Genomic DNA, 14,723 nt, shown 5'->3' with positions numbered 1-14,723 from the left:
AGAGAAGACGCAGATATATAGCACATAGATTTGAGATAACACAAGTTGTAGGAAAAAGGAGAAAACAAAAGACATTATGGAAGTCGGAGAGGAAGTAGTATGGCTTAGTGATGAGATATATACTGTACATTTGAGCGATACGACACAGACAAAGAGACAGGAAGAGTGGAGTATATAACAGACAGACAGGGAGAGAATTCAGGAGAAAAGTTAGTGCAGAGAAGAAAAGACGGCGACAGGGAGCTTGTAAGCTACAGCAGAGCAGAACAGTAGCACCCTTGTCTGTGACTGAGACACCCGTTTTACACAGGGGATACAAAATCTATTCCCCAGGAAGCGGGAGAGGAGCTCTGTGATGAGGACAGTCATAGATTATGCATGCCAGCCTTCTGCTGGGTCAGACCCCTAAGTTTAAAACAGCCAGGAGAGTTCTCCAAAAGGCCATACAAGATTTTTTCGCAGTCCCAACACGATATGAAATGTTTGGTCTCCCCGAAGCTTTTCCGTTTCTCCGTGTAAGCCTTGACTACTGAGCTCTGACTTTCATCATCATCACACATAAATGGTAACATTTCCCAGTTCTTCTTTTCATTACAGGGAACCGAAGATGTCTGGGTTCCACGGGACATTAAAAAAAGAGACTCATCATTATTTAAGAATTTGGTCCTCTATAACAAGGGCTTTCAAAGTTTTCAGTTTAATGATCCCTTGCAGCGGAGATTTTTTTCTTCCAAGGACCCCCCCCCATGATTGTGCTGATACTCCAGGTCTACTTCAGCTTCACAACTTTGTTCACACATAATTTAACGCAGATGAATTCTCTAGTGTGTGTGCTTATTTATTCAATCCATACCTTTCCATTCCAGAGACAACATACTACAGATACATTTTCATTTTGAAGATTGTGTACTGTTGCACGCATTGTTATGTGTACTCAAACAACATATGGGTGCTCACATGCAGTGCACTGTGATGTTTACCTTGACTACTTTAATGCGACATAATTGCAGTGAAAGCTGAACAAAAGAGGAAAAAAACCATAAGAAAGAGAACTTGGAGCTGCAGCAGAAAAGAAGGGAGGAGGACGGAAATGCTTCAGCCTCCAGACCTCCGACACAGAGACAGGGTTCACTGGCAGAGTCTCCTCAGAGAGGCTCAGGCAATATATATGCAGGTAGTAGTGATATTAATATTTTAGTCAAATTGGGTCGTCAGCATTGAATAATGTTACATTTTCAAACTGCAATTGGTCATCATTAGCTGTTGCTTCAGTAGACTGATTATTCACCTTGTAAATCATGACACATTGCTCTCCCCTACATGAGTACAAAAGCCGCTTTAACCTGTTGAGATCCCCTGTCCCGTCTAATTTACATAACTTTTGTAGGATGTCAAGATCGATGATACTGTCCTCTGATTCCTCCCAAATGCATCAACTTATTTAATGGGATGTCTATAAGCCAATCACAGTGTTCCACATCATCTAAAGTAAACTGCAGTAGAGCCATACCCCGTTTATTAACAAGCAATGCCAACCGAGGCAATGAGGATGTGCAAGGAACATTTAAATCTAATAATTAGGGCTGTAATCAACCAAAGAAAGTTTGGATCAATTGAAATTCTACCTACTCTTCAACCAATCGATTGGTCTATGGGGGGAAAAAATCTGCATGTTATATCCAGATTAACTAAATTGCCACAGTGCACTGAAAGCGCTGTTTTTCTGTTTTCCTATCACAGGGCTCGACATTAACACTTGCCCAGGCAAGTTATCTCCGTTTTCAGGCAAGTGGAATTCCTCAAGTGGAAAATAAATGTGATTTCAAATGTAGTATATCTGAAAATAATCTTCGCACTGTAACACTTTTGCACCTGAGCAGCATGCATGTTGTCTTACTACTAAACGTTGAACAGGTTTGATGAAATCTTTCTGACATACTGTACACTTTAGAAGTTGCGGTTGAGGATGTCATGTACAACATACTTTTACTAATGTTAAATATCTCTATAACATTGCATGTCAGACACAGACTCAGTATTTTTAGCCCAGAAGCTATGTTAGCCATCATGCTGCTCCAACAAGGGCAGTGTAGTCCTATCCCTTTCAGAGGATTTATAACCCAGCCTTAAACTGTTGTGTCTTTTTGGAGTAAAATAAGTCCATTGTGATATAATCTGACCTCAAATGTCCTTTGTGATTATCTATCCATCTTCAGAATAAAAATGAGAGTTGAAAAATGTTTTATTTGGGTAAAACACTGGGCTCATCACTGTCACCACCCATTCAGTCAAAGTGGAGAAGAGGTGGGACAAATACCACAAAGACCAACCATCACAGAAGACAAATAGGCTACTGAATCCACTTCTGAACAACAACTGCAGTTTTCATATGGCAAAAGTAATGTTTTAGTGGATTCACAGCCTTGTTAAATTAACCAGCAGTTGTCCAACCAATGAGAATTTGGTCAGACAAGAGCATATCGACCAAACGACCAACCGACCAAAAGGTGACAGCCCCACTAGTTACCATATCGTTAAAGTACATAATTTGTGTTCAAAGTAAACATGAGATTTTATATTACTTACAAAAAAAAATCATATTAAAGTTTTATAGCAATCCATACACTGGAATGGACGGGAGACCTGAATGTCACTGGAATATGAACACGGAAGTGATGTTTAAATAGAGATATACTGTTCTAATTAGATTTTCTAATGATAAAATCTGCTTATAATACATCCTTTTGATTATGTACACAGAATATTCATCTAAGGAGAATTTCAACATACTGTTGTCTGGAGATACTTCAGGATTAAAAGATATTTTGAGCAGTGACGATAATATATACAATACAAAATATATATGCAATGTGTTTAAAAGCATCACCTTAGTCATTATACACACACACACACACACACACACACATATATAGATAGATATAGATATGAGTTAACCATTCATGGAAAATAAATCAACTCTTTTTTTTCTTACAAGAAAAGGTCTATTGAGATAATTTATTGTCAGTTTTACTATTAAGTGATTCCTGCAATGATCTGCCTTCAGAATTTTCAGCCATTGGAATGGACAGAAAAAATAACATAATCAGGTATCCTAACTGAAAAAACCCCACTTTTTATGAATGTGCAAAACTGTATTAAAAACTTACTTGAATAATGTCATCCAGAAATAGTGTTGAACCACATCATGATACAGAAATCTGACCAGACTAATCTAGACTGTAGAGGTAATTATAAGTGCACTTTCTTTTATGGTAGCCAACCCTATAAAAGCTGTGCAGTGTAATATAGCTGATATATATATGCTCGTGTAAAGAGTACAATGAATACTTACTATGAAGGCAAGTGCTGCTGCCACCAAAACATACATGATTGGACTTGTTGCTCAAATGTTTCGACAGCAACAAGTGAAACAGACTTGAGGCCTGTCCATCAGAGACGTCTATAGAGACTCTATAGCCTCACACCTTCACAGACTTGACATGATGACGGTATGTTACTGTACAGTAAGTGCGACTGAAGTCCATAGGGGCTCAGTCCGCAACTCCAGACGGTTGGCATTTGGATTCAGCCAGCGTTTCCTGCCTTCAGTTATGATTGTCTGCATTTTGCCTCATCATCCAGCTTTCCTGTTGCCTATTTCTGCCTACTTGTTATACCTATTGTGGACTTCATGGTCCCATTTATTCTATATTCTTCATACTGTCAAGACCAATGCCAACAATTTGTCTGTCTCTTTTTTTTGGAGCAAACTTGACTCAAACAGGAGGAAATGGTGCAATTTGTTGTGGACTATTTTCAGCTGTGGATTTGATGCACTATTGAGGCAGCAGGATGTGGAATCAACTTAAAAAAATGCTAGTGTTGGCAAAAAAAAAAAGGAACAGGTCACTCGGGTCGATGTGGCTCATTGATGTGTTTTTAATCGTTTTTAGGCAACAATGGAAGTCTATCAGACAGAGTTATAGGCTGTCAGGCTTTAGATACATAGTCAGTAATTGTAAGTAAGATCATTCAGTGTTAGTTTTTGTCTTTTCATTTGCTGACAATAAGAAAATGTAGAAGCAGACACCAGACATATCCTTCAAGGAGACATTTTGTATCTAATGATGTGTGCTTGGTGTGGTATGGTGGGGTGTGTGTATGCTTTGTGTTAGCAATGGGATGGGACCTTTGAGGAGAGTATCTGCTCTGAATCTCATCTGTTTGGTGGCAAAATCCTTAGTCGCATAAACCCTTCAAAGTAAATCACTCTGACATCACAGGCACAGCACAGTAGGAACTGAACTCATTTAAATGCACCCTGTCCTCGCAACTCCAGAGAACACTGCTCATCTGTGGCAGCCATTATAGTTGTTTCCAACCATGCTCATGTCTGACTCAAACTCTTCTCTTTATGTTCTATCTTTCTCTTTTGTTTGAAAATGCAATACCAGAGAAGTGAATAATTAAATTGGCAGCAAAAATAACAAAAAAAATAAAGAAATATTTCAAACGTCAAGCCAATACTTGTACTTGCATGCTTGTTACAGACAACAGAAATGGGCTCTCACTTGTTTATCCTTTCCGTATTGTAAAGCCACTATGCAACAGTAAGGCAAAGTCAGGCAGACCACAAACTGAAAAGTAGGACTTCTGCAGTGGTTTTTGTACAACTCCTGCTACCGTTTGAGCTGAGAGGGGCTTCACTGCTGTCAGGTCTGGATTCATATAACTTTGAAAATTTAATATGCTCTTATGGGAATCCAATGCAAACAGTATAGCGATGAATACTTCAAACATCCACAGGCACAGTGGGACAGACAAGCAGTCAAAGATATTCACGGCTGTGCCCAAACTTAAACACATATGCACACAGCCATAAAGAGACAGACATTAAATATTGAAAACAAGCTGTTGCGTATGTGGATACAGTTTTTATTTATCTACCTACTGTGCCGTAGTAAGAACAGTTATTATAAAAGATGATAAGTACCTAGAGTACTGAGCCTATATCAGAAGTCACACAGAATTACAAATGGATATATACAGTAGGTGTTAGTGACACATCCTATTATCTGTTATTCTGGTGTAGCATGTACATCAAGTATCTTAACACCAGAATGCTAATGGTAAGAGATGTTATTTTTTAACAGCCAAAAGCAAGTTAACCCACACAAGAATGCCATAATAATGAACCCAAGGATATATTGCATAATAAATAAACATGGGCATTTAGAGATGATGTATATGTTGTGTATCAGTTTTAAACAGAAGTGATGTTTTTGTTGTTTTTCTCGCTGTTCTCTAGTTCAGTGTAGATGTCTTTGATGAAATGTCAAGGCTGTGCTACACAAAAACACTGACTTGCCGCTGGCTGCTTGGTTGTAGTTTGTCCTGACTGTAGCTCTGAGGAGTAAACGGAGTGGAAACCTGCAAAGAGCTACATAACAAGAAGGATTTGGTGGACTTAATGTAGAGAATATATATATTATTCATGTGCAGATTACATTAACAAATCCTTACCATAGTTTTTTCTGTGTTTTTTATGCCATGCTTTATATTTTGTTTTGCGTTCATGATCATATTCTATCTTGCAGAGATGCACTTCCACACGTTCAAAAAAATCATGGCCAGTAAACCTTGAGCAGAGAATGTGTGAAGTGCTGTTCATGGTGCTTGATCAATTAGTGTGAATGTTGTACAGCTTTACTCCTGACATTTACCTAGCTTCAGGATATCTATGCTTTAAATAGGTCAATGCAAAGCCCTCTGCGGACACTTACATGGAACATAACAGAATTTAATGTGGCAATCAACCATAAATCAAGCAGAGAAGTTTACCCTGACATTTTATTGGTGTTATTGCAAAACAGTTATGATTGGCTAGACTGATTTTAACTAATTAATATCTGGCTCTATATACAGATAAAGGTGAAAGCTATACATTTGGCCACAACAGAGAGAATAATATTTATTTTGCCTTAAGAGACAGTCCACCCTTAAATAACAAGTTTCCCTCTTACCTGTATGCTGTTTTTCAGTCTAGATTGTTTTGGTGTGAGTTGCAGAGTGTTGTAGATGTCTGCCTTCTCTCCAATATAATGGAACTAGATGGCACTCAGCTGTTGGTGCTGAAAGCACCAAAAAATAAATTTAAAAAACCCCAACTGCAATGTCTCTTCCCAGAGATCATGACACAGTTTCTCAAGATAATCCACAGACCTTGTTGTGAGCAGTTTAATGAGGGAACTATTATCACCATATCACCGCGCAGAGTGAAGTGTGCACCACAAGCAGAGTGCCATCTCGTTCCATTATATTAGAGAGAAGGCAGACATCTCCAACACTTGGTATCTCACACCAAAACAATCTAGGTTGATAAATAGCACTCCAAGTGAAGGGAAAAATATGATTTTTTGATTTTGGGGTGATCTGTCTTATTATCAGGTCGTTATTTCCCCCTTCCTTGCCTCTACAGAGCCCAGGACAGTATATTGTCAGGTCAGTTATATCTATTGTGAGGACAGGAGTGGGTAAAATTGTTGCTTGAGAGATTCAGCACTATAGAAAGGGTTAAAACTAATAACAATGCTGACTTTGGTTTCAAGGTAAATGCTTTCTTCTGTAAGCTGTTGAGAACATACAGAACTACGGGTAATTCTCTAGAACGCTCACATTAAATGGAAGATATGGTCAGCAAGGATATATTTATTCTCCCAAAGTCTTTCATCAATGTCAGAAAGAATAGTTTATATACGCCTTCAGCATGAATTGTATCTCACAGTGCAGTGTGCTGTTGCTGAGGCGGTTTTGCACAGCTACTAATGAATAGGTCTGCATATTTCAGTAACCCCAAATCCCCAAAGTGATAAGTATGTATGTATATATTTTCAAATCCCACTAATTTGTGTACATTTTCATTTTTTAAGCTTTAAGAGTTAAACACACTGATAAAAGGCTTTTAAAATGTACTGGTTAAAAGCTTCTTTCCCATACAAAGTTGCTGCACATGCAGGAACTCCTCATGTAGCAGAAATGATGCATAATGAGCTGCAGTCCCTGACAGACAGCTGACAGAACTGGACACCTGTTTCCAGGAGGGTCAGTATGAACTAATGAGAACAGAAGCAGCCGATGAGCCAATCTCCAGCAGAAACAACAGGGCTGATGTAATCATCATTACAACCTTGTTCTGGCTGCTGACTTTACCGTGTTGTGCAGGGAAGGATTTTGTAAATACACAGAGCTCATACATAATTATTCCTTATTATGAACACTTTAGCAGACATTTTCCCAAATAATGTAAGAATGCAAACACATGTATAATCTAATAAAATGCAAAACACTAACCCTACAATAAATATTACCTCATATTATTCAGTCTCTCTGTAGAGATTTTTAGAACAGTGATGTTACTTCACATCACGTTGCATCACATTGTAACTGTGTTCTCCTCATACAAGTGCATGCAGCGGGGGATGCTATGCAGCTCATAAATTGACTAATGATTGCCTTAGCAATGGGAAGCAGTGTTGTGTCTGTCTCTGTCGCTGTTACCATTAATATACTGTAGAGCCAGGAGACAACAAATTAAAATAAAGCTCCAAGAAATTATGACACAATTGAGTTATAATACCTGCTGTGAGATAACAATTCTGCTAAGATCTGAGGGATAATTTCTCCACCAATTAATTTATACTTTATTGCTACCCACGATTCTGCTATGTTTGTTCTAACTGTTTACTGATTGCTGCAGATAATCTGGTTAAAGCAGGATTTTACCGCTGTAAAGATGGTCTTTTCATAAAATTGGGCTGTCTATGCAGCAGAGAGACACAAATGCTTTTAAAAGTGGTGCCACATGACCAGAGAAAACAAAGGAAAAGGGCTATGGCTTTTGCTTTGTTCTGGAGGTAGATAACCTACAACTACCAGAATGCACAGCGCCACACCAGACCGATAAATGCTCCTGCTGGTGGTTGATGTAATGCAAGCTTGACCTTTTTAGACAGGAAACAATAGGAGAGCTGGTAGGTAACAAACAGTCTTGAATTACAGTTAAATAATAAGTTAAAATATGTTTCTGAGAACATTTGAGGTAAGAGATAGGCAATGCAGCAACATACTCTTGGTTCATATTTGATCAACACTGCTTAGTTTTCCAGTTTGATCTCAGTTTTTTTAAGCCTTAGTTTTTACAATACAGGACACAGTGTAACGCCCACTTCCTGTTTAGAGATTCTCATATTACAACCAAACAGTGCACTTAAATATATTTCTGAACACATTTTAGGGGACAAAGAGGCAATGCAGTAACAGAACCTGGTTCATATTTGATCACTGCTGCCATTTGATCTGAGTTTGGTCCGAGCTTGAGAGAGTGAGGGGGGCGGGTCTCTCTCTTGATCCACTCCCATACTCTTTTGGTGCTTCTCAGAATCAAGGAAGGATCCTTAGACGGCTGAATTTCAATGAGGCTATGTCATCAAATCCCACCAAAAAACTGCTCCAGTTTCAAGGATCCTTCCAATTATACCGAGGACCGAGTCCTACCTTCAGGGAATTTTCAAGACTGCATGTGTGTATCCACAGTAGAGCTCAGATTCTCTGCCTGACGGTGCCACTTGCCGCGCACATGCGAGTTGTCGACGGTGACAAAGTTTGTGTCGGCTTCGTCGAGTGTACCAAGTGCAGACCGATGCTGGTATATATACACTTAAGAGGCACATGATGAAGGCTTGCCGAGGAAAGAAAGACGACAGTCAGCCTTCAATGTCCATGTTCGTATCCTTAAAAAAATGTCGGGTTTAAACTGGACTCGGGCTCATAATTACAGTTAAAGGGACGGGCCTGGCTCGGACAGAACATGCACGGGCTCGGGTGGGGTCGGGCTGGATTTTTTGGGCCTGATCTAAGCTCTAATCCACAGCGGGCCTGAAGTACCCACAATTCCTTGTGCGTCATTTGCTGTAATTAAAGGCGAGGCCTCTTCAATGATGCACACAATGTGTGTTCACTGGATGCTAGGAAGGAGTCTTGCCAAGCCTCTTTTGGACCTGACTTGGAAGGACCCATCCTACCAAGGAAGTATCCTTGACTTTGAGTCTGTGGTATCAGGCATATGAAAATGCAGAAGTAAAATCTGTAGTTTGAGCAACAGCCCTTGAGCCAACAAAAATTCAGTGAAAGATTTAAGCTGAGAGATGAGCAGGGAGATCTGGGCACTGGTAAGATGGAGGGAAGTTTACTGCAGTTCATTTACACATATTACCCATACTGTTATGACTCAAAACTGGTTAAAAATCAGCAAAGTATTCCTTGAAGGCAAGAAAATTGTGGAAGGTGGTGTCTGGCTTAAAACTGTGTGAAACAGATGGCTGAGCCACCAGTGGAAAAGTTCAGCACCATGGACAGAGCTCTCTGCTGGCCTTTGAAAACTCTGTATCACCAAATGTCTGCTTTCTAAGAATAAATTTTTCTGTATTTTTTTCCAGATTATGCAGTGGGGTTTTAAATAGTTTATTTAGCTTGAGGAGATTTTTTAACCCATAAAGCAACACTTTATTTGTCAGTTTATCTGAAAAAATCTAACCATTAAAACTGGAAATAAATGGTTTTCATGGGACAGATATGCTGTGATATTTTTTGGTTGTGATCTGTGATCTACCTCCAGTTAACTTTAGATTACATTGTGCATTACTGTATAAATATAACATGAACATCGAGTAATAATGCAGTGGGTTATGCAGGGTTTGGAAGTGTAGGCTTTATTAACTACTGCTGAAATTTCTTAACTGGCTCATTATAACAACAGGATGCAGAATGTAAATGTAAAATGTAAATACACACACAAGGTTGCTCTGCTGCTTTGCATTGCCTCTAGTACAGGAGCTATTCATTTTTTCAACAACAGATTGAACTCATTTTCCATATAGTTTTTACCTGTTGGAGGCCCATGAAGAGAAAAATAAATAAAGCAGTCATGTAAAATTAACATGGAACAGCATGGTGCTCACACGGTCAAGCACAGCTTCTGCAGCCATTGTAGCAGCTTCAGTTGATTATAATGGACGTGCTCTGCTGTGGGCATACTGCAGCAGAGATGTCACGGTCCATCCATGTCCTATGTATTTTGGACAAAAGATACATCTACACTCACTGGCAACTTTATAAGGTACACCTTCAGAACTGACTTAATTCAATGTGGCATAGATTCAACAAGGTACTGGAAACATTCCGCAGAGATTTTGGTCCATATTGACATGATGGCATCAGGCAGCTGCTGCAGATTTGTCGGCTGTACAACCATGATGTGGAGGCCTCTGGAGTACAATGAACTCATTGTCATGTTCAAGAAACCAGCTTGAAATGATGTGAGCTTTGTGACATGGTGCGTTATCCGCCTAAAAGTAGCAATCAGAAGATGGGTACACTGTGTTGCTACAATACTCAGGTAGGCTGTGGCATTTTAACAATGCTCAATTGGTACTAAGGGGCCCAAAGTGTGCCAAGAAAATATCTCCCACACCATTACACCACCACCAGCAGCCTTAAACGTTGATACAAGGCAGGATGGATCCATGCTTTCACATTGTTTACAACAAAATCTGACCCTACCATCTGAATGTTGCAGCAGAAATCCAGACTCATCAGACCAGGCAGCGTTTTCAAGTCTTCTATTGTCCAGTTTTGGTGAGCCTGTCTGAAATGTATCCTCAGTTTCCTGTTGTTAGCTGACAGGAGTGGCACCCGGTGTGGTTTCTGCTGCTGTAGCCCATCTGCTTCAAGGTTTGACGTGTTGTTTGCTCAGAGATGGTCTTCTGCATAGCTTGGTTGTGACAAGTGGTTATTTGAGTTACTGTTATCTTTCTGTCATCTTGAACCAGTCTGACCATTCTCCTCTGACCCCTGACATCAACAAGACATTTTCACCCAGAGAACTGCCGCTCATTGGGTATTTTCTCTTTTTCTGACACCCCTGTAAACCCTAGAGATGGTTGTGTGTGAAAATCCCAGTAGATCAGCAGTTTCTGAAATACTCAGACCAGCCCGTCTGGCACCAACAACCATGCCACATTCAAAGTCACTTAAATCACCTTTAGTCCCCAATTCTGATGCTGGATCAGAAGGTTGTCTTGACCATGTCTACGTGCCTAAATGTGCTGAGTTGCTGCCACGTTATTGGCTGATTAGCTATTTGCATTGACAAGCAGTTGGACAGGTGTACCTAATAAAGTGGCTGGTGAGTATATCTCAGTGATTGTCAACCTTTTTCCTGTCAGGGACCCTCAAAGTGATAGACATTGCCTCACAGCCCCCCCCATTTGATGAAGTTTTGCTTCAGGGTCCTCTATCTGAAAAGATTTTGGTTATTAAACTGATTAAGACTGGAATTCTATAGTTGTCAACTACATTTGAAGGAGATAACCATGGAGGAAGTGAAACTCTCAGTGATCAGAATGTTCACTCTTATAACTCTTGCTCATATTGGGCTCACTTCCACAGTGAATTAATAGGTAAAATAAACTATTTCTCATTTTTCTGAGGACCCTGAAACTCTTTCAAGGATCCCTGAATCCCTGGTTAAGATCTGCTGATCTAAATTAAAAATCATAGTTTGGTTTTAAAATGTGTGTATAGTCAAACTCCTGAGAGATCCACTGATATTTTTAACTTAAAGGCGTAAAATCTATTCTGAAGAAGAAAGAGACACATACTAGCTAATTGCTCATTTAAATCAATTAGGCTGTTGAATCCACAGGCCTAAACCGACAGTAAGATGCTAATTAATAAAACACCCAATGCATCATGTGAAGCACTCCAGCTCCTGAGAGCAAAAGTAAAAGTACATGCCTTTGCCCTCATGTTTGCAAATTTATGAGACATCTTCCATATTCTCAAGCCGTGTTGCTCACACAGGAACGTGAACACTGCAAAGCAAATCCAACAGGGGGAATGCCATCGGGTATACTGTGCCTGCTTGAAAGCCTTCCAATGGGATGATGCCTCGAGCCCTTCTCTGCCTCTCAGCAACACAGCCCAGTGGACATGCAAGTCATTTCTCATGTACAGTAAAAAATTCCACATCTTTACCAAGGCCACTGGATAATGTGGATGAGATGTAGCCCAGGGAAACATACTGATATCACCGGGAGAGGTTGACTTGAATGAATATGTGGTAAGATGGATGACAGACCACACCGGAATGTAATTTTACAAAATAGTGGAGTTGGTTCGACAGGGGATGAGATCACGACACGGAGCAGAAGGTCAAACATATAGGTAGCCAGTGATGTATGAATAATATATACAGAGACAGAGGAATAAATTGAATAGCAGACAGACAAATCTACAAAGAAAGAATCCAATCTCGCCCGACAGGTACAAATAGTCAAGCCACGCCTCATTTCGCTTACCATTGGCGCAGCCCTTGAAACGGGCCCCTCTGACTGGTGCCCTCTGCAAGTCGGCCTTGACACGCGCCTTCAGGCCCACGTTCTCCTTCTGCATGGCATTGAGAGCATCACTCACCGAGTTCACCACCTTCACCATGTTGATCTGACTGTCTGACAGCAGCTGTAAAACGCACACACACAAATACACACAACACAGTTGCATTTATCAATAATGGAAAGTGGTACAAGCTGTATATATTACTTCAACAAGGGTTTTACAACCTTCCAGGCAGTCAGTGAATTCCATTTATTTCACAACATTATAAAAAGTATCTATCAGATGTGTAAAATGTTCTTAGTTATAATCCATAGAATTTCAATCTATAAAACATCATTTTTGAAGCTATTTATGGCTTGCATCGGATTGTCATCAAATCTACAGTGCACCATTCCTGCACTGGATTTGTGTTTGACTCACAGAAAACAATGCATGTGCATGCTGGACGAAAAAAGGAGTAGCTGATCCCGGGCATTTTTAAAGGAAACATATCTGCACTGGTACAAGTATTGTGCTATAAAGAAGACATATATAAAGACATTTTCACCATGCTTGAACAGCTAAGGAAATATACAAGTTTCTTGTCTTCTCAAGTTGTATTTCTGTACGTTTCTTGCCTGCAGTCATTTGGAACAGACTGTTTGGGATCTGAATTGCTAAGAACTTCTTAGCGTTATCACCAGTAAGCACAGGTGTCGCCAAATCAACCAGAACCCGAAGCTTGCGGATTATGACTTTAAGATAAGCAATTCGAGACATTTTTTTTGCCTTTGATTTTGTCAGAGTTACATCACATTCACATAGTAATGCACCTGCAAGAAGGGACTTAAAACATTCTCCTCTTTAGAGGGCTCAAGGATGATCCTCCATCTGACGTTTAAGAGCATAGCGACAAATCTTTATAATGGAAAAAGTGTACAAATTTACCTGATCTATATCACAATGTCTGGGTAATGTATGTCTGCTGGGTTTGATTCCATGTTTAATAGCTTGTAGGTGCTGCACTTAGATGTCGGTGCATCCTTGAACACACCAGCAAGGACAGTTCTCAGAGTAGTAACCATGTGATGACAAAGTGACTTTGAAAAAAATAAGTTGAGGTGGACAAATGTTGAGCGTATTAAGAGTCGGACTACAAAGTTTGAGCATTCTTTGGAAAATGAATGTACTCAATTTGTAGTTAATCATACAGTACATAACCACGGGCACAGTAAAATCCTTTAGGGACTTTCAGAAACACACAAGTGCAAAGAGAGCCCTGTGTAGCAAAGCACCACATGGTACCCTATCCCATAATGCACCCTGGTGAATGCTGTGAAATTCAAAGCGCCCTGTGGGAAAGCTGGTGATGAATGTATGTGCTGGGCCTAGCAGAGAGCAGTGTAACCTCTCTGATCTGCTCTGGTCACATTCTTACCCGCAGCCCTTTATACACTGTTCATTGCCAAAAGGTCGTTTTCACATATTGACCTAGTTGGCCAACACCTATGCACAGCCAGGTGTTGGGCCCCATATGTACACACACACTATACTTTTGCAGCTCAGAGAAATATTCCTGCTCTTCTTTGTACTCTCTCGCTCCCTTTCTTTCATTTTTCCACCACATACTCAAATGCACACCCACAAACACACACAAAGACCTGCAGTGCTGAAAGTCATATATAAGGGGTTCAGAGTCTTCTATCAAAGGTGTGTCTGTGCAGCTATATTCAGGTGTTAAAACTGCATTAGACAGAAACCCCGCTGGCCTTTCCCTGGCCTCAATAACTATGCAACACACCTCTGAGGCACAGCGAGCTGCACTGCAATCATATTACATGGGCACTGGGGCTTTAACCCACACACACAGTCATAAACAACAACAGCACATTTACGTACCCACATGTAAGTACAAAGGAAACCACACGTGGATGCATACAATCCAGTAATGACCCATTGTGCAGCTAGGCAGGATGCAGCAAAGAAAACTGGGTTATCTGCTTTGTGGATGTACTGTTGTTCAGTTTTTTGTATTTGTTTTTTTTTGTTTTTTTTCATGTGTGTGTGTGTGCGTGAAGGAATACAGCAAAGTTGTTGCTTTTTGTACAGATTTTAAAATTAGGGAAAAACTAGTCCATACCCACTGAATACAGCATACCATACCATGACTTAGTCATACCAAAAATTAGAAAAAAACAACATTGGGCCACAGGGGGAGCCACAGCGATCGGTCGCATTTTAGCCATTTTTAAGCATTTTTCTGTTGTTATAGCGCCACCCAGTTGCCAATT

The 14,723-nt window shown here is 40.0% G+C and overlaps 1 protein-coding gene across 2 annotated transcripts in view; it reads right to left on the bottom strand.

Annotated features, from left to right (window-relative positions):
• The window catches only part of fibcd1b (fibrinogen C domain containing 1b), a 159,014-nt gene that overhangs the window by 75,817 nt on the left and 68,474 nt on the right, over nt 1-14,723 (bottom strand). For both annotated transcript variants that reach the window (XM_050053691.1, XM_050053692.1), the window contains one exon: nt 12,417-12,576. In XM_050053691.1, the coding sequence (XP_049909648.1) occupies nt 12,417-12,576 (160 nt within the window). The remainder of the gene's footprint in view (nt 1-12,416; nt 12,577-14,723) is intronic.

Source organism: Epinephelus moara, chromosome 9, assembly GCF_006386435.1.
Source record: "Epinephelus moara isolate mb chromosome 9, YSFRI_EMoa_1.0, whole genome shotgun sequence".
In the NCBI taxonomy this organism is placed as follows: Eukaryota; Metazoa; Chordata; class Actinopteri; order Perciformes; family Serranidae; genus Epinephelus; species Epinephelus moara.
This window is presented reverse-complemented; position numbering and strand designations above follow the sequence as displayed.